At 35.5% G+C, this 25,860-nt stretch overlaps 5 protein-coding genes across 6 annotated transcripts; all 5 read right to left on the bottom strand.

Moving 5' to 3' along the window:
* Positions 1-82: 82 nt before the first annotated feature.
* Positions 83-3,474, bottom strand: LOC109705575 (60S ribosomal protein L17-like). Its single transcript, XM_020226312.1, has 7 exons — positions 3,355-3,474; positions 3,206-3,242; positions 2,638-2,678; positions 1,215-1,445; positions 738-840; positions 569-636; positions 83-373 (listed from the first exon to the last, which is right to left on the bottom strand). The coding sequence occupies exons 1-7, from the start codon at positions 3,355-3,357 to the stop codon at positions 332-334; spliced, it is 525 nt and encodes a 174-aa protein (XP_020081901.1). The 5' UTR covers positions 3,358-3,474; the 3' UTR covers positions 83-331.
* Positions 3,475-3,969: 495 nt separating this feature from the next.
* Positions 3,970-5,995, bottom strand: LOC109705577. Its single transcript, XM_020226314.1, has 3 exons — positions 5,519-5,995; positions 4,071-4,206; positions 3,970-3,998 (listed from the first exon to the last, which is right to left on the bottom strand). Exons 1-3 carry the CDS (start codon positions 5,741-5,743, stop codon positions 3,970-3,972), a joined length of 390 nt encoding a protein of 129 aa, XP_020081903.1. The 5' UTR covers positions 5,744-5,995.
* Positions 5,996-6,925: 930 nt separating this feature from the next.
* LOC109705572 (uncharacterized protein At4g15970-like) lies at positions 6,926-9,842 on the bottom strand. The gene is made up of 3 exons (XM_020226310.1): positions 9,417-9,842; positions 7,910-8,281; positions 6,926-7,626 (listed from the first exon to the last, which is right to left on the bottom strand). Exons 1-3 carry the CDS (start codon positions 9,681-9,683, stop codon positions 7,141-7,143), a joined length of 1,125 nt encoding a protein of 374 aa, XP_020081899.1. The 5' UTR covers positions 9,684-9,842; the 3' UTR covers positions 6,926-7,140.
* A 1,652-nt stretch (positions 9,843-11,494) lies between these two features.
* Positions 11,495-13,366, bottom strand: LOC109705569 (uncharacterized protein At4g15970-like). Its single transcript, XM_020226307.1, is given in 3 exon segments — positions 11,495-11,809; positions 11,811-11,980; positions 13,042-13,366. Coding segments are annotated over 3 exon segments (810 nt in total).
* A 7,995-nt stretch (positions 13,367-21,361) lies between these two features.
* Positions 21,362-23,172, bottom strand: LOC109705568 (uncharacterized protein At4g15970-like). 2 transcript variants are annotated; one of them, XM_020226305.1, is made up of 3 exons: positions 22,826-23,172; positions 21,995-22,363; positions 21,362-21,892 (listed from the first exon to the last, which is right to left on the bottom strand). In XM_020226305.1, the coding sequence occupies exons 1-3, from the start codon at positions 23,156-23,158 to the stop codon at positions 21,407-21,409; spliced, it is 1,188 nt and encodes a 395-aa protein (XP_020081894.1). In that variant the 5' UTR covers positions 23,159-23,172; the 3' UTR covers positions 21,362-21,406. The 2 variants fall into 2 exon arrangements, with proteins under 2 accessions (XP_020081894.1, XP_020081895.1); XM_020226306.1 differs by having other exon boundaries at positions 21,995-22,360; positions 22,826-23,167.
* Positions 23,173-25,860: the final 2,688 nt, after the last annotated feature.

A 25,860-nucleotide genomic window follows, 5' to 3' on the forward strand; every position in this document is an offset into this window, starting at 1 on the left:
AAATTGCAGATTCCATTTTTGAGCCTACATACCATCTAAAGAATTTATGCTTCTTGTGGCATAGGATCAGTCACTGATGTGAAAAAAAAAAAAACCAGCAATAAAAGCCTCATTATGTAAAATTCGACCTCTCTCATCGAATAAAAGAAACTAAGACGAAATATAACGCAGCAAAACACATTAATTCCCACCACAGTTCTCGTTGCGAAGGTACCGACATCAATTCAAAATTAAAAACAAATGAGGGGTAAGTGAACCCAAACTTTCAACTGGAATTACTACGAATGCTAGAATTTGCTAAACCTTACGAAAAGGCTTCACCGCGCAAGGCTCAAGTGTTCTTGGTCTTCCTGGGTGCAATCTGGGTCTCCGGCTGAGTACAAAGAACATGATTTATCAGAAACGACAAGAAATGGCTTGGTAATAGAAATTAAGAGTTTGTGTACCGACTTTTAGACGGCGTACTATTCAACATGAGATAAAATTAACTCCCGAAGATGGCATAATAAAGACCAACTCTTTAAGCATCAATCAGAGTATTCTATCAAAAACAAAATAGAGAAATTACCTCTTTCTTGACCGGCTCTTCCTTCTCTGACAAGATCAACTCAATGTGACATGGAGATGACATATAAGCTGCAACAAACAAAGGAACAAATGTTTGCTTAGAATAAACACAGAAAGATCCACCACCTATTTTTTTTAATGTGGAGAGAGAGGGGGGAACAAAAACTCACGGTTGATTCGTCCATGAGCACGATACGTGCGACGCCTCTGCTTTTGGGCTTGGTTCACCTGGATGTGTGATACGTAGAGAGTATCGACATCCAAACCCTTAACCTGAATATTAAGAGGGAGAAAACACATTTTAAATACATGGAATATATAAATCTACACATCTGTTCCTACACAAACTAGGGTTTCTTACTCTTCAAAAACTAAGGGCGTATGTTTGGTTTGGAAAGTTTTGGGCCCTAGGACGGAATCTCATCCCAAAATCCCAAACATGTCCTTAATTTCTTCTAGTAAGAAAACTGCCCACTCTTAATAAACTTCTTGTTATAGAAACTAAATTCACTTTACAGCTTGGACAGTAGTTATGCAAGAAACTACCAACAAAAATTAGTACACCTAAAGGCCCCTAAAATCCCTAAAATATACAAAGGGGAATGCTTAGTGTAGAACACACGAGGGAATGAAAGTAGGTGTCATACTTCTGCATTGCTTTCGGCATTCTTCAGCAGGTCCAAAATGAACCTGCAAGATTTGACGGGCCAGCGACCCTGCCCATTTGAGTGGCGGGCCTTTGCTTGTGCTGTCCGGCCCACACCCCTGCAAAACCTGCGGAAGGGAATGGCCTGCTTGTGAGCAACAACGTCCTCGAGGTACCTCTTAGCCTTTGCCAATGGTAGCTTCCTGATTGCATGAGCTGTCTCACGGGTATTCTGCAGACATCAACAAATACATTTTAAGATTTGTTGGCCATTAAGCAAAAGGTAAATTGCTGGAAACCCACTACAAGTATCACGATTTCCACAATGTCATGCTCAACTATTGAAACCCCTTAAACTTTCAAGTTACCATCACTTTGCCCTTCGCAGTCAGTTTGCTTACAAGAAAATATCTACCAATATGCTTACAAGTCAATGAGATAAAGTGTATGGTCATACTATCAAGTCAACGAAAAACCAAAAGGAAAAAGAAAGAAACTTCTTTAAAGTTACGTACATGTGCCATTGTTTACTGAACCTGTTGTCACATACTGTACAAAGGTTCACCCAATAACAATGTATATGATTTCCCTAAAGTTTACGAGAGAACTGTTCATTAAGAAAACAGAACCCTGCTTTTTTACTTTAGGTAGTTGCAGTCCAGCTGAATCAAAATAAACTTCAGTTGTCTAAGAGTGATTAAATTCAAACAAGCACCACAAAAGACTTCAGCTGAAAACCAACAAAATTCCTTAGTAAGAGCTTAATATCCTGGAGTGGGTTCAAAATTCTAGCTCGCCGTGTAATAGAAGACATGTTACAAGAAAGCAATGGCTAATTTAATCGGCTCAATTCATCAACATTTTAAGGTAAGTGCTTACAGGAAGCTGGAACTAGAAGTACGAGGTGGTAAAGCAACTTATAAACAGCATTCACAAGATTCCAATAACATCTAGAGTTCATCACCATTTTTTCTAGCAAGCTCCTCGTGTATGAAAAGCTCATGTAAACAACCAAAACCATAGAAGGACAAACTATCACAATCTCAATCTCCTAAAATGCAAACTAAACAAGCTTTCAGGCCTGCACACAGCACAGTGCGCAGCATGAAAAGTTTAAAAATAATAATCATATTGTAACTTTTGATAAGATATAATAAAGAACAGGTAGGCATGAAAAAGTCTCGACCTGGAGGAATAGAGATCAAAAGGGGATCTGAAGATTGAAAAGGAAACAACAAGAAAAGGGATGAATCTATAATTGTGCGGAGCTTGACACGTACAAAACACATAAAAGAAAACAACTACATCTCTGATGCCTCTTCAATGATAAGTACATTACCAACACAAATATTCACTAAAGCAAACATGATCGTATGCAAGAGGAAGAGGAGAAAGTACAATCAGAATGAGAAACAAGTTCTCACCTTAAAGTGAACCCTCAAGTCCTGGCCCATGGCCTTGGCGGCTGCAAATCAGAACCAAAGCAAATAAGAAAAAATAAAAAAATAAAAAAAACCCAAATTTCTACAGATACTGGCCATAAATTTACGAGCAAATCCATTAACACATCCACAAATATCGACTAAATCAAATCAGAAGAGGTAGACATCTATGAGAATCTCTCAACTATAGCCCATTTTAAAATGGGCTCCTCAACCTTTTTCTTTTAATCGATACACCTCAAGCTTTATTATTTTTTTAAAAAAATCACTGATTTTAATCAATCAAACAGGAAATTTCACTAGGTTAGACGATGATCTCATTAAATTTCCCGATTTTCATAGCTTTTTAGCAAAGTAACTAGCAAAGGTATCAAATTTAACAAAATTTACGTAGTTTAACTAAATATAATAACTCAAATACCAAAAAAAAAGGAAATATCACCAACATAAAATGACATTAAGAACCCTAAAAAACTATGCAACTGATTCTGGATCGAAAGATGATAATAGCACCAAAAACGGAAAGAGCGAGGGGATCCAAGGATCTTACACTTGGTGGGATTCGCGGGCTCCCTCGAGTACTTCACCTGCCATCAACAACGAATAAGCAACGAGGATGATGCGCATGAAAAGATCAAAGAAACGCCATGAACGAGAAGGAGAATAGAGAGATTTGAGGAGAATCCGAAGCAAACCTACCATTGCGAGAGATCGATCGTAGCTGCGACTAGAGAGAAACCCTAAACGATGACGGATTTTATATAGGCGGCGGAAACCCTAGTTTTTGGGTTGCGGTGAAATATACGGATAGCTACTGTAGTCTTTTGATATTGCATAGCAGTCCCTACAAACATTGCTTCTTTTGCATTTGACCCCTATTTAAGCTCTCTGGTTAAATTGTATGGAGACCCCCCTCAACAAACTAGAATAACAGCCTCAACTTTTTGACTTTTTGATCGAGACATTCTTAACTTTTAAAATTTTTAGAATTAAGTAATTTTAGTCGAATTCAAATTTCTCAATTATTTATCAAATTTAATAGTTTTAATTATTTTTTAGCAAATAAAGGGTGAATTATTTGCTCCTACTAGCTAATGGAACTACTAAATTTAATAAAATTTTCAACTAAAGTGACAAGGACAATTGAATTCCAAAAAAAAAAAAACCAAAGGTAAAGGGTCACAATCAAAAAGTTCAAAGTTGAGGGGTTCATTGCTAAATATCCAATAATTGAGGGGTTCCTCTCACAATGCCTTTTTAAGTACTTTATCCATCATTTACAAGATGACACAAGTATAGGCATATTAACAAAACTTATTTACCATCATATTCAACATCACCCCCTGTTGATCCACATTTCTTAAAAAGTTTTTAGTTTTTATGGATGAAAATAATTCTTGTTGTGACATANAAACTTTCGAGGAAGAGGTCGAGGAGGGAGTTTGGCGCAGCCCATGCTTCATTAACTGCTGTCATCAGGACTGTCTTGTTGTTGCCTGCAGCTGCTCTTTTTAGTAGCTCTGGTAGATCTTCAGATTTTGGTGTTCTTCGCTGCAAATATTGAAAAAAAAAAGAAGAGTACTTCGTATTGGTACCTTCGATTTCAAAATCAAAATCTAACTGCTTTACATTTCTAGCTTAGTTTGTTTTCAAAAGAATGAACGAAGTAAATACCATGCTATCTATCTCTGTCAAAACATAAGCGAAAATTTCTAACAAGTTTCAGTAGTTATGTCACATCCTTGAATTTGACTAAAAAAAGGGTAAAAATTGAATTTGTTTAATTAGGAAAATTAAGCAGTGTGTAACTTATTCTCGAATAATTTATACATTATCAGGACGTAAAAATATATATAAGTTATATGAATGATGACCCATCTCGAACAAACTATGAAATTTTTTTAAGTTTTAGTTAATTTTACTGCCTAATCTTTTAATATATCTGATTCGAATCATTTAGTGACTCTCATATTTCATATAATTCACATGACTATCATTATATTAAAATAATAAGTCTAAATTTGTATCGGAATATCTTAAATCAAATAAATTGAAACTTTGGATGTCAAATTTAAAATTTTTAAAGATTAAGCACTTGAATCAAAAATCAAAAGAAATAATAGCTCAAGTAAGTTCTATACATTTTCATTTTTTTTTAATTAGGCCTAAATATAATATTTAAGTGATTTTGAATATTAAAAAAAAAAAAAAACATGTTAATGTAGGAGACTAGGAGCATTGAATGTTTCAAAGTACTATTCTATATCTAGATGGAGAATTTGGAGAATTTTGAAGTTCCAGAGGATTACAACTTAAAATAAACAAATAAATAAAATATGAAACACGCACAATTAAAGTTTTAATTTGAAACAAAAACTCATTGTCCCATGAATAGATTTATACTCACTTTTAGCTATTAACTAGGTTAGGAATAAAAAATATAAATATTCTTTATGACCTTGAAATTTTTGGGATTAATATTAATATAGACTATAATGCTAAGCTAAATCAATCTAAAATGCTAGTTTAATAAGTTAATTAAGAGATTTAGAAAAAGCACAAAAAAATATCACTTTTGTACGATTTTTTTCTATATTTGTATGCAGGCCCCTAAAACCCGAAAATTCAATCCCGGTAGAGCCCTAAATCGATCTCCCAAACAATATTTTCACGGATTAGTGGTTGAACCACCGGTCGAACCAATAACTTAAATTAAAACAGTTAAATTTCACGAAAATTTAGCTTAAACTAACTAAAATATATAACTTAAATTAAAAGATTCAAAACATTTGAGTGATTTGTGATATAATCAATCAACTTCTTAATTGATAACTTGGTACCATATGGAGATTAATCCACCAACCTTTTGAGTGTGATGTGCCTTCCTTGTTGTGTTAGCCTCTTTGCTAGCAAAAGCAAACACTGTTCTATTGAGAGGATCAACACTTGAAGCAATTTTCGGAGCCGAAGGCGAGAGAGTGGTCGACGATCTTCGGCCTAAATCCGCCGACAGGAACAGCAACAAACAAGCCGTCGTCGTCACAACCCCGACGAGGAATGAGACGAGGTACTGGTGCAGGTCCTTCATAGTGCTAAGAACATGTTTTCGCCTCTCAGTTTCCGATGAAGACGATAAAAAGGATGCGATTAATTATGCGAGTTTGTTAACTCAAACACGGCATTAGAGGTATGAAATGACCGACGGTGACGTCGAGAAAGGAGATTGATAAATCGGTCGATCGATCGCGGTCCCTCCATGGAATCTCAGTAGAAGGGGTTAAATGAAGGAAAAGATCAACATTCAAATGTTTCATTAAGTCAACAATTGGTGTTAGTAGGACTAACTACAATAAGCTGAGTGCAATTTAAGTTGATTGAGTTATAATTTTTAGGTATGATCAAGAAAATAGCATGAGAAACAAAGAGTTGTACTTGGTCAAATAGTTGGTGGGGTGTAGTAGTCATTGTAGAACACATACATCTCTCTCTCTCTTTCTCTCTTTATTCTAAGAATTATTAGGTAAAAATGTATACAACAAACTCTCAATTTCAATTTGTTTTATCTCAGTCGGTCATTGACACTTTAATTTTAAAACTTAAGCTGATTTTTTACTTTAATAAATTTATAGTTGCGAGAATTAGTATGAAATATACTAATTAAACTTATAAAAATAAACAACGCATTCAAAATTTGAAGTCAAAGTACTATTAACTGAGTCAAATCAATCAGATTGAAAGGTTGGGCAGTCGATTTAAAACGATCCATAGTTCTGACAAGTTTTGTACGTTTTTACGAAATTATTACTTACTGATCTATTCTCAAAACATCTCTTCTTTTGATATTTTTCACTACTTTTTTTTATATATTTAGAAAAAGAAATAGCTTTTTCACTTACATGGTGGTAGACTAGGTCTAGACAATAGTTCTCATTCATTAATGCAAAGATTTTATTATTATTATTATTATGTTAATTATGTGGTGAGGGTTATATTTCTATATCTACCAGTAGGTGGGGTGCATCATTTGCCAACTATTAGCAATTACCTCTTTTCATATGGTTCAAAAAAATAATAAATAATCTCTAAAATTACACAAATAAATCCCAGACTCTGTACTTAATACCAACTCATGTTTAATGATTTTTTTTTCCCCATTCTCCTCAACATTTGTTACCTCAGTGTCATCATCTTAAGCCTAACTTGATCATTAGTATATTATTATCACTAGATTCACCACAAAAACATTAAAAAAGAAAAAAAAATCAAAATATTAATCTGAAACAAGCCTTGATTCTGATTCTGATATTGAAAGAAACCATCACTCCACAACCTCTTTTTCACTCGCAATTCTTAGAGAGAATTTTAAATTTTGTGTCATACTTGTTACCGGAATGCTCGAATTACGGAGATATATAAATAACAAAGTGAATTTGAATTCAATTTTTTTTTGTTCTGACAACTAATCTGACATAAGTTTCTGCATTCTCAGTGTATGCATCTGCCTGGGAGCCTCCATTTCAGGTGGCCCATCTGCCTCTGCCAGACCGGATGAGATGTGTAATTCTTCCAATCCTCGATAACCCCTCGCAGATCGTAAAGCTTGTTGTTGAGCCCAATGCAGCAGGTGGCATGCACAGTGCAGACCTTGTTCAGATCCTTGCCGAGCTGGCAGAACCCGCTGACGTAGGCCGTGTCGAGGAACTTGATCTGCACTCCGAACTTGTCGACCAGCTCGTGCTTGATCTCGTTGAACACGAACTGGTCGTGGTTCTGCGGCCACCGCCTCCTCGAATCGTGCCAGTACCGCATCACCTCGATGTTCTTCTTGCATGACTTGAAGTAGATGAACCCGGTGTTCGGGTAGTTCCCGAGGGCGTGGGGGTTCCCGAAGTAGAAGTCGCTCGACGTCGATATGTCCGCCGCGAGTGTTATGTGCTCGAGGGGGTTCCGGAACCAGGCAATGTCCACATCCTGCAGTGCAACAACACCGATCTTAGTCTCTTAAGATTGGCTTCGATTTCGTTTCGCCGTCGTAGTTTCAACTGTTACAGTTTAGTACACGAATCTCGTCAAATTCGGCGACAGGGAGTGACCTGTCACACTTGAGACTCTAAGGAAATGTAACAGTTTATGTCTCTGAAATTCGACCTCAATCTCAATTGTTTCTTAACAAGTTTATGGTTGTCGTAAAACTATTTCTTTCAATACTGCAAGTGAAAGAAGCTTTCTGATAACTTGTCAGAATTGAACATACCGTAAAGAGTAGGTTGTATCCGAGCTCGAGAATACGCTGCTGCAGCTTGATCTTGCTCCACACCAGATCAAGATAATCTTTGGTCATGTAGCTCTTCTCCGCGGACAAGTCGACGCCTTGCGGTCTGAGGAAGTAGCAGTACGGGTGCACCGACTTGCACCGCTCGAACGCCTTGGCGTCCAGCGCGACGATTATGAGATGCTTCACGAAGTGCTCCACATTCTCGCCGATCCGGAAGCTCTCGAAGAATGCATCGAGAAGCGAGTTCGGCGCCGCCCAGGCTTCGTTCACTGCTGTCATCAGCACTGTTCTGTCATCCATGGTTGCTCTCCGCGCCAACTCTTCTATGTCTTGCTCGTCATGACTCGTTGTCTGGTGAGAATTGAAGCATAAGTATTGTTTGCAGTAATTCATTATAGATAGCGCGAACCAAATGCATCCTATGTATGTGTGGATGTGTTCGCATGCCATGTGCAAACACACACGCACCCGCGGACACGCAATACACTCACTGTTTTGGGCTTTGGGTCGGGCTCAGCCCAAATTAGAACAAGCCCAAAAAAGCCCAAAATTATATGGGCCTCAAACTTGAAGCCCAAAGGCCAATTTGTGGATACTGAAATCCCGGCCCAAACGGCCCCGAAAACTAAAATATTAAATAATTTTGGGTGGAACCAATCAAGGAATTATAATTAGCTAACTTAATAATGAATTGGCTCCACCAACTCTGAATCCAATAATTTAGGAGATCTTACTTAGAGAACTACGATACGTAAAAAAAAAAAAGAAAAAATAATCGTTATTATCCAATCATTCTCTTTTGATCTTTATGTAAGTACATCTCGTGGGTCACATCCTAATTAATTTATTAAAATATATTCTATACTATTTAAAACCTTCATAGATTAATAATTATAAAGTTTGGTGGACCGGTTCTTTGCAATTAAATAGTATCTTTTATATTGTTGGTTTTTGAGACCATTTATTATATAGATAACCGGTTTTCGAAACTTATAATTTGATACATAGTCATTAAAATTTGATAGATGTTTTTTTGTTAGAGAGAAAGGTAGAGTTGTTTTCCTTCATAGAGGAAATTTTGTGAAATCAATTTTTTTTTTCTTTCAAATCACTAAAAAAATTACTTAATTACTTGAATTGTTATCATGAATTACAATTAAAATCTCTTCACTAATATACCTTCTTACTTTTAATTTTCACACAATTCATAACCTATTAAAAAAAACAAAAGGTATTAATTCATACTATTCAATGTATTCATATTGTTCCTCCCATCTTAGAACTTTCAACCAAAAAGCTAGACTAGGACAACATCTCAATCAACAAAATGCATTAATTCAACAAAACGCAGCGATTTGATACTTGAGCTTTGAAAATTTTAAGCATCAGAGCAAATGTGTTCGACGAACACGTTTCCAAACTAGCTAGGCCTAATGCGAGCCAAAAATAAAGAAAAGGAGAGGTTAAAATTAAGTATGATTATTACCTTGTTAACAAGAGGGGCCTTAGTTGATCTGATGGGCTCTTCATGATGATCAGAAGCCACCTTGGAGTTAGCTTCTTGATCAGGCTGGTGATCCAGTGAAGGCAACTTACTGGGCCCATTCTTGAGATGTGACACCTCCAAATCCAATGCTCTCCCTCCTGCAGGATCTGCAGAGAAGAAGAGCAGCATGCAGATGCCAGCAAAAGCTGCCCCAAGCAGAAAAATCACTGCTGGTTGAAGGTGTCTGATGTTGCTGCTGCTCTTCATATTTTTGGTTCCAAATGAAGGAGTTGAGAGAGAGAGAGAGAGAGAGAGAAAGAGAGAGAGAGAGGGTTTAGTTTCAGGAGTGATAATTAATGTGTTTTGTGTCTATCAAAATGGGCATCTTAATGGAGTTAGAAGATTAGAGAGAGTCAAAATGGGCATCTTAATGGAGTTAGAAGATTAGAGAGAGTGAGAGATAGTAGAAGAAGCAAGTAACATGCATCTCAAATAATGAAGTAAAAGTCAACTATTGTGGGCACCAATTAACTATGCATAGAGAGATGTGTTAAATATGTAGTTTGGTAGATGTAGTTGCATATGTATATATACATTGTTTGAATGCAGTGCTCACGTTGTCTCACAAGTTTCTCTGATTGAAATAATAATTGATAGGGAGAGAGAGACGGTGACAGAGAGAGAAAAAAAAGAGACTTTTTAAGCAAAAATGGGACTAGTTCAGCAGTTGTTATCTAAGATTTAGTCAGGAAGGTCGGAAATTTGAATCCTGCATATAATTTTTTGAAAAATTAAAATCATCATGATTATGATTATTAAATTTTATATCACTAATAATAAATATAATAAAACTTAATTTAATTTAATTGACTAAAATCAGTCGCTTCAAAAATAGCGCAAAATTAGCGCGATTATATATATAAGGGACTATAGTTGAGGGGCTCTCTATACATTTTGAGATATATATGTTACTTTTGACCTGGTAGTTGGCTCTTTATTCTATGCATTTTTAGATTTATTGTGATAATGATGTATTTGGAATGGAATAATTTAAAAATTAGGAATTTTTCTAATGCCATGGAGCTGTTCAATTGTGCAAATTAAAACCTTAACTTGTGTTAAACTAAACTAAATTAAATTAAAACAATAATTAAATTGTGTCCTAAATTATTACTAGATGATAAAAATATAATATTTGTGGATGCAAAAATAGCAAATTAACGGAGTAAATATCTAACCTACCAAATTAATTTAGGCTAACTCAATTAAAGAACATTTTGGGTATTTTCTAGAAACATATAAAGCAAGTATCCCTATTATTGCATGACTTTTGCTTATTATTTAATTATACTCATACAGAGAAAAAAAAAACATAACTTTTTTGTTTATAAATATAGTATGCACCATTTGAAGGGAGACATCAATATTTATAACACATCTCAACAAGCAAAAAAAAAAAAGAAAGTGATAAACTCTAAAACAATCAAAATAATTACTTCACCAGAATAAATAATCATCAAAACCCTACCTGAAAATTTTGACTCATTGAATAGTTTGATACAACTTTGTGACTCAGTAATCTTAAGGTAAAATATATAGATGGTCCCTGTCTTATCCGTATATGGCAATTCGGTCTCTATACTTTCAACTTAAACAATTCAGTCCCTAACGTTAAACCGCAAAAGCAAAATAATTAAACTTTTATCGTAATAGAAGGATAAAATTATCGTTTTATAAAAAAAAATTATACAGAACTTACCTGACCTCTGGCCCATTTTGATTCAACCATCCGGTCTTTCAAAACTACGATTTTACTTTAATTTGAATTCACTTTATTCAATTCTCGCAACTATAAATTCATTAAAGTAAGTAATTTACTTAAATTAAAAAGTTGGAGAGTCAACACAAAAAAGCTGATAGTTCGTATAAATTCTGCATATTTTTACTTGCTGTAAATGCGGGAACTTTTTTTTTTTATAAAAAGTACCAAACTGCCATAGAGGGATAGTACAAGGACCAATCATGCATATATTTTACCCTGTATATACATGTTGACATTATTTTTTTTTTGTTTTAATTTAACGAATGCAACTACCTGGAACCCACCATGTAACAATTCCTCTTCTTTTCTCTTCTGGTGATAGAGATGTAAATTTTTTCCATTCTTCCAGAATGCCTCTCAGATCCTGCAGCTTTTTCCAGAGAATGACGCAGCAATTCGCGTGCATGGTGCAGATCTTGTTCAGATCGTTTCCGTACTCGCAGAATCCGCCCCAGAACGCGGTGTCGACGAACCGGATCTTCACTCCGAGCCAGCCGACGAGCTCACCCTTGATCCGATCGAACACATTCTGCTCGTGGTTCGGCGGAAACTGCGCCCGCGCCTCGTCCCAGTTTCCTGAGCATTGCGACGGTCTTTTCGGTCGATTTTACGTAGAACAAACCGGTGTTAGGCCAGTTACGGAGACTGTCGGGGTTCCCGAAGAACCGGTCGCTCGCCGTCGTGAGGTCGGCGTCGATGCTGATGTGACGGCGCGGATCTCTGAACCATAAAAATAATACACCTGTTATATATTAAAGCTGATATTTTTTTGGATGCGAATTCCGATGCGGATGTGTATGTGGTATTAAGTTTTTCGTTATCATATATGCTAAAATATATTTAAATTTAAATATGAATTAAATTTATAATAATTATGATATTATTCAGACAATGATATTTATTAATATATATATATATAAAAGGGCTATTTGCATATACGTCCCTGCAAACATAGTGAATTACAGATATATTTCTGCAAAATAAAAATTTTATAAATTATTTCTACAAAAATTCTAAATTATGTTACTAGTGAATTTATAAAATGACATTTTTACCCTCACAAATATGTCCCTCCAAAAGCTCCCGTTGGTATTTTGCAGAAATACCCTCACAAAAATATTCTTTTCCTCTTTCTCTTCCTTCACGGGCTGCCGGAGCGGGCGGTGGCAGTGACGTCGCCGAGCGCCGAGGCGGCGACGATGATCCAACGCTCGGAGCTCCTGGAGGCCGGGCGGGCGGGACGGTGCTCCTCCATTCTTTACGACGCCTTCGACTTCCTCGAGGACCCCCGCGGCAGCGGCCGTGGAGGGGGAGGAGGAGGGGGCAGCTGCCGCGAGGGTCCTGCTAGATTAGTTAAATAGCAGGAGTATATATATATATATATCATCCTCCATATTAAATATTTACTTATTGATTTGTATAGGCCATTAATTGCATTGTTAAGTCGAAAATAAAAATATCTTATTTTCGTTGATTTTAGTCCTTCAAAACTAAATTTTGAAACACACTATTTCATTTGGACTTTATAAAAGTTATGTATTATACTCAATTTAATTTTTCATGCAAGTTTTGGTGTTTTTGGGACATAGAGACTTGGAAAAGAGATAAATAAATTGAAGTAATATATTTCAACCTACAGAATCAAAAACTACATGTTTATTCACTGAAGTATAAACAAAAGCACGTATGTGTTAGTATTTTTCGATCAGTGTAAAATTCACGGTATATTTCTTACGAACAAATAAGATTCAATTACATAACATGCACATTTTTCGTGTGAACGTCGATCGATCGAGAGAACACGTACCGTGAAGAGAAAATTGTACCCTAGCTCGAGGATTCGCCGCTGAAGCCTGATCTTGCTCCAGACGATCTCGATGTAGTCTCGGGTCATGAACACCTTCTCGGAGGTGAAGTCGGTGCCATTTATCCTGTGGAAGAAGCAGTGAGGGTGCACCGACGTGCACCGATCGAACGCCTTCAAGTCCATCGCCACGACGATCAAGCGGTCGAGGAGATGTTCGATCCCTTCCCCGATGCGAAAGCTCTCGAGGAAGAGGTCGAGGAGCGAGTTCGGCGCCGCGAATGCTTCGTTTACTGTGGTCAGTATCACTGTTTTGTCATCCATTGCTGCTCTTCGTAAGAGGGGCGCCAAAACTTGATATGCATCCTGCAGGTGCAAAATAATACTTAGCAAGAAGATCTAGTGACAAAAAAATATTTATAAATTTCAAAATATATATACGATTCTGCGCCATATGATTTGTAAAATATAAGATTCGTTACGCTAATTAATATTTTTATTAAATTTAATGGCTCTATCAACTATTAGGACTTATTTGGTTCAAAAATGGAATTGAAATAAATAATAGAATGAGAATGAATTAGAATGACAATTGGATTGCTCTACTTCCTCAAGACGTTTGGTTCATTTCTAGATTGAAAATCAGAATGAATTATTTCTATTTCACTGTTTGATTGATACAAAGTAAAAAAATAATAGAATAGCATAATACTAATTTTACTTTTAAATATAATTTTATAAAACTATCTAAAATTTTTTTAAAAAAAATAATACTACTCTCATGTTAGAGCTATGCCAAAAAAAAGAAATTTATTTTAAAATTTTTTATGCAAAAAATTACAAAAAAATGCATAAATTTTTTTGAATAAAATTGTAATAAAAAATAATATATCATGTTTTTTTTAATGATCATAAAAAGGGAAGAGATTGGTATACGGAGAGAAAGAATGGATAAGATGGAGAAACGTTGGGCTGGGCCTGAGGAAGAGGTGAGTGTGGGCTTGGAATTGAAACTTCAACCCGGGCTCGGAGACCGGAATCAATTTGTAAGTTAATGGACCATTCCCATTCCGATCCAGAATGAAAATCTCAAACCGATTCCTGTGAATCAAACAAAATTAGTTAATCAAACCGATTTCCATTCCAGATCCAAAATGTACGAACCAAACATGCCCTTAGAGTTTTATTCACTGGTAGTACAAATAGTACAAGAACCAATCATGGAGCCATTAAAACAGAAGTTAAAAAGTTAAATTTAAGGAGTGGTTTCAAAATATTTTATAGTAGAGGGTTCTCCCTACACTTTTACCTATTTACTTTTTCTACATTGCATTTCATGTTTGATCTACTTCTAAGTATTTAATTTGACCTACTTCTAAGTATTTAAATTGAAAACATTGGTTCCATTTCGAACCACACGAGATCGTATTACGTACAATGAGAAAGCCTTGAAGAAAAAAAAATATTTATTTATTTTTGTAAATAATATCACGTTATACATATTATAATGAGTCGATATATTTTTATATGATTTTATCAAAAAAATTCCAAGAAACTGTAGAAAATATCTCGTAACTGATTTATTGCAATATAAAGGATATTACAGATTTTAAAACATGATATTTTTTCACTCACCGTATGTAACAAACTATTATTATTTTTCTATTGTACTTAACTAACCATAGTTATCTAAATAATCCAAACAAACCGACCGTTTCTAGAGTGAGTGGCAAAAGGAATGGTGGTTGGTACACGAGGTCCCAAGTTCGAATCTTAGTTGATTCGCATTTCCAACTAAGTTTATTTCTAAATGAAATAAACGAAGCGGGTAGCGTGCTACCCATCTCTCAAAAAAAGAAATAATCCAAACAAACTTACAAAACATGAAGACGAAAGCTTCGTTTGGGATTGCAGGGAGATTGCGTTATGTGCAGTGAGAAACGACAATGGAAAATACCCTGTTTGTTTTCATACGTAATATTGCGTTCCGCATATCGTGATGAGTCGATTACGATATATTTTCTGCGGTCCCATCGGAGAACGCAGAAGCATATCTAGGGGTGGAAACGAGCCGAGCTCGAGCGAGCTTACCTCGGCTCAAACCGAGCTCGAGCCCTAAACGAGCCGCTTGAAATTCTCAACATCATACGATCAATAGTTTAATTTGTATAGAACATTATCTATAATTTGATACAAAAATATGTCTAATAGTTCAAAGTACAAAATAATTATATAAAATATAGTATTATAATATGAAAAAAATAATTTATGAGTTGAATATCTAATCTTTTCAGTCTCACATGTCTTTTCTTCCGCCTTCAATCTCCATATTATTCATTTTCATTTATGCAGTCAAAAATAAATAAATTATATAGATAAATATTGGATTAAACTCTCCAATCATATAGAACAAAAATTAAAATTTTATATGAATAATAATTTTTTACTTTAAATATTCTGTATATTTTCTCAAGCTTACAATTAATAGCAAGGTAGGCAACGGCAGACATATACTGTTTGTTACTTGGTAATTTTGAGGGCTTTCGGCTTGGCTGCTTAGGGTGAGAGACAGAAAAAGAGAAAGAGAGAAATATATTGAAAATTTAGAGTTCTGTGAAAGAAAGAAAGAAAGAAAGGAAATATATATAAATTTAGTGAAATTTTGCTATTTTATTTGTCTATTGGCTTTGTTTTTATGGGCCAACAACATTGGCCAAATTTTAACTAAACTCAGATTATTCACTCAGCCTATATATAATTAAAATATATTATATTTATATATTTTTTAATATATATATATATATATATATAGTGTAGAACTACTATGCTATCGAAAATATAGAGGATTTGATGTTTTCNTAATAGGATAGCATAATACTAATTTTACTTTTAAATATAATTTTATAAAACTATCTAAAATTTATAAAAAAAAATAATAATAATACTACTCTCATGTTAGAGCTATGCCAAAAAAAAGGAATTTATTTTAAAATTTTTTATGCAAAAAATTACAAAAAAATGCATAAATTTTTTTGAATAAAATTGTAATAAAAAATAATATATCATGTTTTTTTTAATGATCATAAAAGAGGGAAGAGATTGGTATACGGAGAGAAAGAATGGATAAGATGGAGAAACGTTGGGCTGGGCCTGAGGAAGAGGTGAGTGTGGGCTTGGAATTGAAACTTCAACCCGGGCTCGGAGACCGGAATCAATTTGTAAGTTAATGGACCATTCCCATTCCGATCCAGAATGAAAATCTCAAACCGATTCCTGTGAACCAAACAAAATTAGTAGCATTTAATCAAATCGATTTTCATTCTAGATCCAAAATGTACGAACCAAACATGCCCTTAGAGTTTTATTCACTGGTAGTACAAATAGTACAAGAACCAATCATGGAGCCATTAAAACAGAAGTTAAAAAGTTAAATTTAAGGAGTGGTTTCAAAATATTTTATAGTTGAGGGTTCTCCCTACACTTTTACCTATTTACTTTTTCTACATTGCATTTCATGTTTGATCATTGGTTAATGGGCTTATCTTCCAATTAAGAGGTTTTAATTTGACCTACTTCTAAGTATTTAAATTGAAAACATTGGTTCCATTTCGAACCACACGAGATCGTATTACGTACAATGAGAAAGCCTTGAAGAAAAAAAAATATTTATTTATTTTTGTAAATAATATCACGTTATACATATTATAATGAGTCGATATATTTTTATATGATTTTATCAAAAAAATTCTGAGAAACTGTAGAAAATATCTCGTAACTGATTTATTGCAATATAAAGGATATTACAGATTTTAAAACATGATATTTTTTCACTCACCGTATGTAACAAACTATTATTATTTTTCTATTGTACTTAACTAACCATAGTTATCTAAATAATCCAAACAAACCGACCGTTTCTAGAGTGAGTGGCAAAGGGAATGGTGGTTGGTACACGAGGTCCCAAGTTCGAATCCTAGTTGATTCGCATTTCCAGCTAAATTTATTTCTAAATGAAAGAAACGAAACGGATAGACAAAAAAAAAAATAATCCAAACAAACTTACAAAACATGAAGCACGAAGAGTCAGAAATTGTTGATCATTAACGTACACAAAATAAAAATAATACAATAGTGAGAAAAAGAAGGATTAAAACAAAAGAAAATTAAAAGTAAATAATAAAATCCTACTCTTATGGAATATCTCAAAAAAAATTTCTAATATTTAAATGTATTACATTTGCCCAGCCTCATAACACAACTCCTCCCCCAATCCGCCCCACCAACTAATTCTCTTTTTATTATTAATATTTTATAAATATAAATCAATAGTTTTAATAATAATTAAACAATAATATCAAGTGATATATAACATTAACTATAAATATCAAATATATCAATCACAATTTGTTAACAAAATTTTAAAATTTTAAATGCAAACCAATTTGAGAAATGAGAGCACCAACTTATTAAAGAAGTGGTCATAAAAATCATCCTATTTTTTGTCCTGAATCTGTTCATTTTTTTTTCCATTTACTATCGCATTCGGGAGTGAATGAGTGATCAGGGTAAAAGTTCCACCAACCGGGATCCATTCGCATCCCTGTTTGGTGCAGTTAGCCAACATGCATGCATGAATCAAACTCATCCAAATTTCATATATATATATATATATAGAGGAGAGTTGAGTAGAATCTATCGATAGCAAACGGGCCTCCGTTCGCCGCCCGATTATTTTCGATGATGGAACTCCATGACAATCGGCACCGTTGAATATGATCAGTTAACATTGACGAGTATTTAGAATCAAATTTCATATTTTTTTATATTGTTACTCCTTATCCATCGATTGAACAGCAAAAACATGGAACGGTGAAAATGAATATCTTTTTAAAAATTGATGATAGGAGTCTTGCTAATCAAGATCAAGAGTATAGATCGTGTTAAAAGTTTAAAAATTTCTTTCTAACAAAATTTCAATTGATTTGGATCTCTTTTACGCCGTTAAACGAGAAAACGCACTCATATGACATTAAAATTATAATAATTGAAACCTATTGATCATTAGGCAAAATGCATGTCGAAAGGATTTGAAATTTAATTCTAAATATTCAAGTGGTATAGATTATATTCAACGGATGCGTCGTCCAATTTAGATGGCTCATATCATCCAAAAACAATTGTTGGCAACGGACGTCCGTTTGTTCGATAGTTTCTTAGTCAATATATATATATATATATATTATATATATATATATATCAATTCCAAAATATCTCAAATTTATTAGATCTGAGTTTTATTAATATGTAAGCATCATTTATTTTTATTAATTATTGTATGCAAAACTATTTATCACATAAATTTCTCACGTGCATGACTTATTAAATTAAACAAAAAAATAAATAAGAAGATATAATAAACTCGTCATTCTTAATTTTCTGCTTCTCCTGAATAAACGCAAAACAAAAAAGACGAGCGTTGTTATAAACCTTCTATATTTCTGTAAGTATATCAAATATTAATCTAGTTTTAGTATGTATATCATACTGTTATTCTTATATATTCATGTTTAGTCTAATCAATAATAAAATCTTACTGCTGATTTTAAATCGCTAACCCTTGATTTCGTCAAGTGTTTTGGGGCTACTATTCATGTAAATTTACGCTATAAGATGATTTTCAATGAATTTATTTATTGATTATTCATGGCGGCAAGAATAATATGGATATTCTATTCTACCTTGGTTCAGCTCATAACCAATTATATCTTTGAAAAAGAAATTTTTTTTTAGAAAAATTCAAACTCGGTTAGTACGAAGTATATAATTTATAAATTTAATTACATAAATTTTTAAATTTTCATTGAAATATGTAAACTTTGTCTATTTGTATTAACTAGCAATCGAGCAATATTAACAATATATATTACACTCAAAAAAAAATTCAAATAACGTGTATAATAATAGGCAATTTGCATAAAATCACTTATTTTGGGTTTTTGCAAAATGCCCACCTTTTTCATTTTTTGCCGATATCGCCGTCCATTCAGCAAACTGACCAAATACTTTTACTTTCTCTTTCCTTTTCCCTTGTTTCTCTCGTCGCGCAGATCGGTAGGCGCCCTGATTTCTCTAGCCCTCCGCTTGCCCTCGTCACGCACCCCACCTTCTCGCCTCCCCGCCTGGCCGCGCCATTTTTTGAGTTTTTTTTTCTTTTCCGACTCTTTCTCCACCGTGCGACGATGTCTCTCTCGTCATTCTCGTCCTTCCCGCCCTTGTCATCTGTCCCTCTCCTCAAGTTTTTTCTCTGCGCCTCCGACGATGATACATTCTTCGCCGGCGCGGACGTCGAACAACGTTGGAGGTCCTGCGGGCGTGCTACAGTGCTCGGGCGGGGGTCCCTCCTTTCCCTTCATTAGGGTGTCGTCGCCAGCACCGCTGCTGTTGGCAGAGAAGGTGATAAAAAAAAATTATAAAAAAAATAGAAAAAAAAATAAAGATCAAAATTATATAAAAGAAGGATGAAATCACATTGTATCGAACTGGCAAAAAAATTATAAGTTGCTGTATTTAAGATGTAAACTGCAGCTGATGGAATACACTCTTTAAATGAAAATTACACTTTTGAGGTTTTACTGTTTTCTTTTATTAACACTCTTTTCAGATGTAAAACTGCCATCCATTAAAGATGAACGTTACACTTCTTTTAAACAAAGTGCAACTGTTTCTCCTCTTGGTGCACCATTTCTCCTCTTGTTACACTGTTTTTTATATTAAACTGCGAACACCCTTTTTATAAGGAGTACTTTATACTGTTTCTCTCTTGTTGACCATTTTGTGTACATAAGGTGAGGAAATGGCAACAACAGAGGAGAACAGTGCCAAGAAGAGAAGAAACTGCATTTTTAAGAGGATCTATATATATGTTTTCTCCTCTTGATTGCACCATTTCTGTGTAAACATAGCGAGAATGTGCAACAGAGGAGAAACTGCACTGTTTTAAGAGATATATTCGCTATTTCTTCTTTTGTTGCACTATTCTCCTCTTGTCGATGCACCATTTTGTTGTAACTAGGCAGAAATAGTGCCAACAAGATGGAGAAAAACAATGCAATAAGGGAGAACTGCACCCGTTTAGAAAATTACTGTCTTCTTTCTCTGTTGCACTGTTTCTTCTCTTGTTGCCATTTTCTGTGTAAATAAGAGGAGAAATAGTGCAACTAACAGGAGAACAGTGCAACAAGAGGAGAAACAGTTTAAATATCACTTAAAAGGATGAATTTAAGATTAAAAAATTAGATATAATTTTCGTTCAAAGAGTATAATTTTTATCTTAAAGCAGCTTAGTATTACAATCTTAAATAGTGCAACTTATAAATTTTTTTATAATTAACGATGTTAATTTATTTCATCCTTCTTTTTTATATATTTTTTTATCTTTATTTTTTTTTCTGTTTTTCTATAATTTTTTTTCACTTCTCTGCCACCTACGGGCCGCCCGGTAACGGAGCCGCAGGTGCGACGCCTGCTTAAGGACCCCCCTCTCCGAGGGTTGTGTGCGCAGTTTGAAGCCTTCTTTTTACGGTCAGCGTCGGCTGCGGCGATAAGATAAATCGGTCGTCAGAGGCAGGCAGAAAATGAGGAGCTGAGGGCAGAGATGAGAGGGGGGGAAGCGGCGAGAGCCTGTTCGTTCATGTCGGATACGGTTTGGAGATAGGTATCGGAGAGAAAAAAATAAGAAAAAAGCAAAAAAAAAAAAGTCGCGGCGCACTTAACGCGGGGTCGGAGTGCGAGCGGAGGTGGGATGCATCATGGACGAGGGCCAAGGGCATGGAGGGCGGAGCATTGAGGGTGAGAGGCGAGACGGACCGTTCACTGCTCGCCTCCGCTCGCTCTACCAGGTGAGAAAAAAAAAAGAACGAGAAGAACAAAGAGGCAGAAGAAAGAGGAAAGAGAAAGTAAAAAGGATATTTTGGTCAGTTTGCTGAAAAAGATGCGAACCGATCTGCAAAAAGAAAAGGTGGCCGATTTTGCAAAGCCAAAATAAGTGAATTTTTATATGACAATTGGACCGCGGGTGCGCCGGGCCGGGGGCCCGGCCCCTAAATATAAAACGAGCAGCTTTTAACAACAAAAAAGAATACGAAAAACCGAACAAATACCGACGTCTTAGAGCAAGTGGTCCAAAGGTATTGGTGTGTTGGTACCGAGACCCAAATTCGAATCTAGTTGATTCACATTTTACCTAAGTGATTTTAAACATGAAATAAACAAAGCGGCGTAAGGACTATTATCTCTCTCTCAAAAAAAAAAAATAATAACAAAAAAAAAAAAAAAAAAAAAAAAAAAAAAAAAAACTGGACAAAATCAATGAATGCATATGCCAGGAACTGTCCACTGAAACTTCCCCGTCATTCTCTCTGCGAGAGACCCAGCCCTGTACTTCTTCCAGTCCTGAAGAACACTCCTCAAATCATGCAGCTTGCCCGCGAGCCCGATGCAGCAGTTCGCGTGCACCGTGCAGACCCTGTTCAGATCTTTCGCGAGTTGGCAGAATCCGCTGCAGTAAGCAGTGTCCAAGAATTGTATCTTCACTTTCAGCCGGGCCGATAACTCGCCTTTTATCAGATTGAACACATTCTGCTCATGCTTGCCCGGATATTTATCTCTGGACAGCTGCCAGTTCTTGTAGAACTCGACAGTCCTTTCGCAGGACCTGACGTAGAGGAACCCTCCATTGGGGAAGTTCACCAGACTGTCGGGGTCCCCCACGAAGAAATCACTCGATATCGCGATGTGAGATGCGATCGCGATGTGTCTCAACGGATTCCGAAACCACAATATGTCCACATCCTAACAAGTGTAACAAGTTACTCCACAATGTGTAGCAATCCAACTACATTAATTCAAAGAACAGCAGCAGCAGAAGTATAAGTCTATAAGATCGTCGCGTACCGTGAAAAGAAAGTTGTAGCCGAGCTCGAGAATGGTTTGCTGGAACTTGTTCCTGCCCCACATCATCTCAAGGTAGTCTTTGGTCATGTAGATCTTCTCCGACTTGTAGTCGGCGCCGCGCGTCTCGAGGAAGTAGCAATGAGGGTGCAGTGACCTGCACCTCTCGAAAGCCTTTGGATCCATTGCCACGATGAGGACATGGTCTAGGAGATGCTGTATCTCTTCGCCTTCGCGGAAGCTCTCGAGGAATAGGTCGAGGAGGGAGTTTGGCGCCGCCCACGCCTCGTTGATCGAGGTCATGATCACCGTGCCGTCGTCCATCGCCGCGTTCTTCAGCAGCTGGGCCAGATCTTGTGATGTTGTGTCCTGCTGATACAATTGCGAAATTTAGTACATATACATAATTGGTTTCCTCAAAACCAAAACTCTTTCAGGAAAGAAAAAAAAAGAAAAAAGAAAAAAAAGGCAAAAGTAGAGCACAAGAAATTGTGAGAATTTAGCTATAATTTTTGGGCACAAAATGATCAGGTGAAGTAATCGGTTCGATTTCGATAACAATCCTAACAAAATCAAATTTTCAGTTTAGTGAATCTATGAATTGATCCGAATCGAATCAAAACAGTCCAAATTGAAGCTAGTTCGATCGGTTTGGTTTGAAGCTTAAGACAGTATGCAGTTTATGAATCCTTCAGGTTTACAAAAGTTAAAAAAGAACGAAACCAAATCGAAAACGAATGAAATCGAAACAAAACCATCTTATTTGGATTGGTTCTGTTAATTTGGTTTTCGGTTTGGAACCAAATTACAAACACCCCTAAAATATAAGAGTACCATTTCAGGAGGAGCCAAGTTGGTTTCATTAAGCTTTTTTGTAGAAGCCATGTTTGTTTCATCAACTTGATCAGCAGAAGCTGTTGAAGTACTGGCATTGATCCAAGTCGATATCTCGACTGGTCGCTGCCCCGGATCAGCCGAGATGTAGAACAGTATCAGAGCAGCAGCCATAGCTGCCCCCAGAAGAAAAGATATCAGAGGTTGAAGCCTGCTCATCTCCCCCTTCATCTTGGATACTCTCTCTCTCTCTCTCTCTCTCTCTCTCTCTCTCTCTATAGAGAAAGATGAAAAACAGAGTGAGGAGAGAGAGGAGGTGGCACAAACAAACATGTTCTTGTACTATTCTAATATTGTGACTTGGTTTCTTTTACTTTTGCTCAAATATTTAAGTCAAATAAATGAGCTAGATTTTGCTGTAAAACGACCATTGTATCTTTTTCAGGTTACTTTAAACAATGTTAAAAAAATTAAGTTTTTTTTTTTTAAAAAAAAAGATAAGAAAATATAATATAATATTTGTGAAAATTGGGACCACATTATTAATATAATATATAAACTGTAAAATGCAGGACTAGTGTGAAAGGGGACAAACAATCTTGCTTTCCACAATGGTGGCTTTTTTGTCTACATATGAGTTTAATAGATGTGATTATCACAGAGAAATAAATTAAGTTCTTTTTTTATAAGAAGAGTGCAAATTAAGCTTTGTTGCGTGACATTAGAACTAGTTTAAGAGAAAGGGATTGGTGATATGTATATGTTTAATGGAAAGAGAGAGAGGTGGGTCATTGTCCCCTTTTGATTTGTATGATTGGAGAGAGAGAGAGATCCAAAGATTCCATGGAGATTATTTTTTAAAAATTTAATTTGCAAAATTAAATTTTTCTAAATTTTATCAAATGGCTCAATAAGTCTTTTTTTTTTCAATTAAAATTATTGATTACACTGTCCTTTTGATCTCACATATTCTTATAAGACTTCGAAATATAAAAAAACTTTTTTTTTCTTCAAAATAGAGGGAACCTACGTTTAGTTTCTATTAATTTTTTTAATGTATTAGAACAGGAAAAATAATTTTTTTTTTTATATTTCGAAGCTTTAAGATTATATAATTAGTACCTTCAATAGATTATTAAATTTTAAAATTCAAAAAATTATTTTGAAAGAGGCGCTAAAGTTCAGAGGTTCTCCCTACTTTTTTTTCTTCTTTTTTTTTTTTTTTTTTCTCTTAGTTCTTATTTGTGGCCCCTAATGAGATATGTAATTCTATCATTTGGTTACGTACATGTACATGGTCACCGACAATTTTGGATTACTTTATTCAAATGGGTAATTTAAATTTTTAGGCCTTGGTTTAGAGAATATATATATAGAGAGAGAGAATTGAATATATATATATATATATATAGGATTAATTGTATATAGGTCTCNAGGATAAGTGGATTACCTCTTAGAAGCTTCAATCTAAGCTCTAAACTCTTGAAATCCCAAGATCTTCCCTCAACAATCCACCAAGACCAAGCTCCAAGCTTCACAATGGTGGAAAAGCAAAGAAAAGGGAAAAGAGAAGGATCAACACTTAAATCCCAAGCTAAAAAGAGATCAAATCCAAAGGGGGTGAAGGGGAGAGGTGCCCTACCTTTCTTCCTGCAATGGTGAGCTCAAAGGAGGGCCCTAGAGGCGTGGGTGCTGATATAAGAGACCCACAAACGCAAAAACACCCCTGCAGTTCAAACTGCACAAAATCAGCCTCCTTGTACCGGTACACGGGCTCTTGTACCGGTACAAGGCCCACGAAAATGCAAACCCGAGGCTCGGGTCGCGGGGTCTGCGGCTCTGTACCGGTACAAGCCTGATGGCTGTACCGGTACAACCATCAATCCTTGTACCGGTACAAGACCAACCTTGTTCCGGTACAAGCTCTGCTGCAGGCTAACCCGAGAGCTGTCCAATGAATCCAATTTTTGGATTTTGGTACCAAGCTTAAAACCACAATTCTCGGGACTCGAACCATAGGTCGGAACACTGTCAACGACCCACCAGAAAGTCTGGAAAAGCTCGACACACAGATCAAACACTCGAACCTCGCAATTTGCAAAGGCCCAGTGTGTTACAACATTACATTGTCAATACAACTAACAATTCAAGTGGCTCTTAAAAATCTGAAGCCATGGAGTTCACTCCTCAGAAACCAGATTGTCTTGTCTATCCTTTCTTGTACATAATGCTCTTTCCACTTCTTCAAATTTGATTAATGGTACTAATCAAAAACCTGAATTCATGTCTCTTTCCACTTCTTCAAATTTGAAATTAAATTAAAGCATTGAATAATAAATAGATTGCTATGTTTCATGAGAGGTGCTAATATGCACACAAATACCATTACCAAAATGTCGACAAAACACCTCTAAAAGGTCATCTATCACTGCTTCCGCTATTAATGAATTGCCTCTCACAATGTAAGTAGAAGTTATAGTTTGTTCCATGAGGTATATTTGACATCAATATACCCAAGTAAATTTAGCTATCATTCAAGACTTACATACCCAGGAAGAATATTTTATTTCTTAGATCTTGTTTACCAGGTTAAGACTTTAGGAAGGTGTAGAATAATCTTTTTAGTTTTAAGGACCTTAATGTATTTATTTGTGTGAGAGAAAATTCATCCACTTGCTTCTGAAGTTCTTAAGGTGGCACAACTTGTTCTGGATTCGGCAATTAAAGTTGTTCAGAGCTTATTCTTAGGTCACCAAATTAGATCACCAGAGTATGGACAAAAAAAGAACTAATGATGACAAAGACATGGATCTTGCTGCTTATGTCATTAAAATTACATCATGCACCATTGAAAATTTGTACGATTTGGGAATCTTTGCTGCATCTGGAGGAGGAAGCTGGGTGACACTACTTAATTAATCATGGAAAGGTCTTGTTTCCTTGTTGTAGCTTGTTAAAGGAGTGTTAACAGAAGTAAATGTGGCAGGTATCATATACTCCAGCATTACATATTCAATAAATGGGTGTCAGACCAA

The sequence above is a fragment of the Ananas comosus genome, unplaced genomic scaffold (genome assembly GCF_001540865.1).
Source record: "Ananas comosus cultivar F153 unplaced genomic scaffold, ASM154086v1, whole genome shotgun sequence".
Classification (NCBI taxonomy): domain Eukaryota; kingdom Viridiplantae; phylum Streptophyta; class Magnoliopsida; order Poales; family Bromeliaceae; genus Ananas; species Ananas comosus.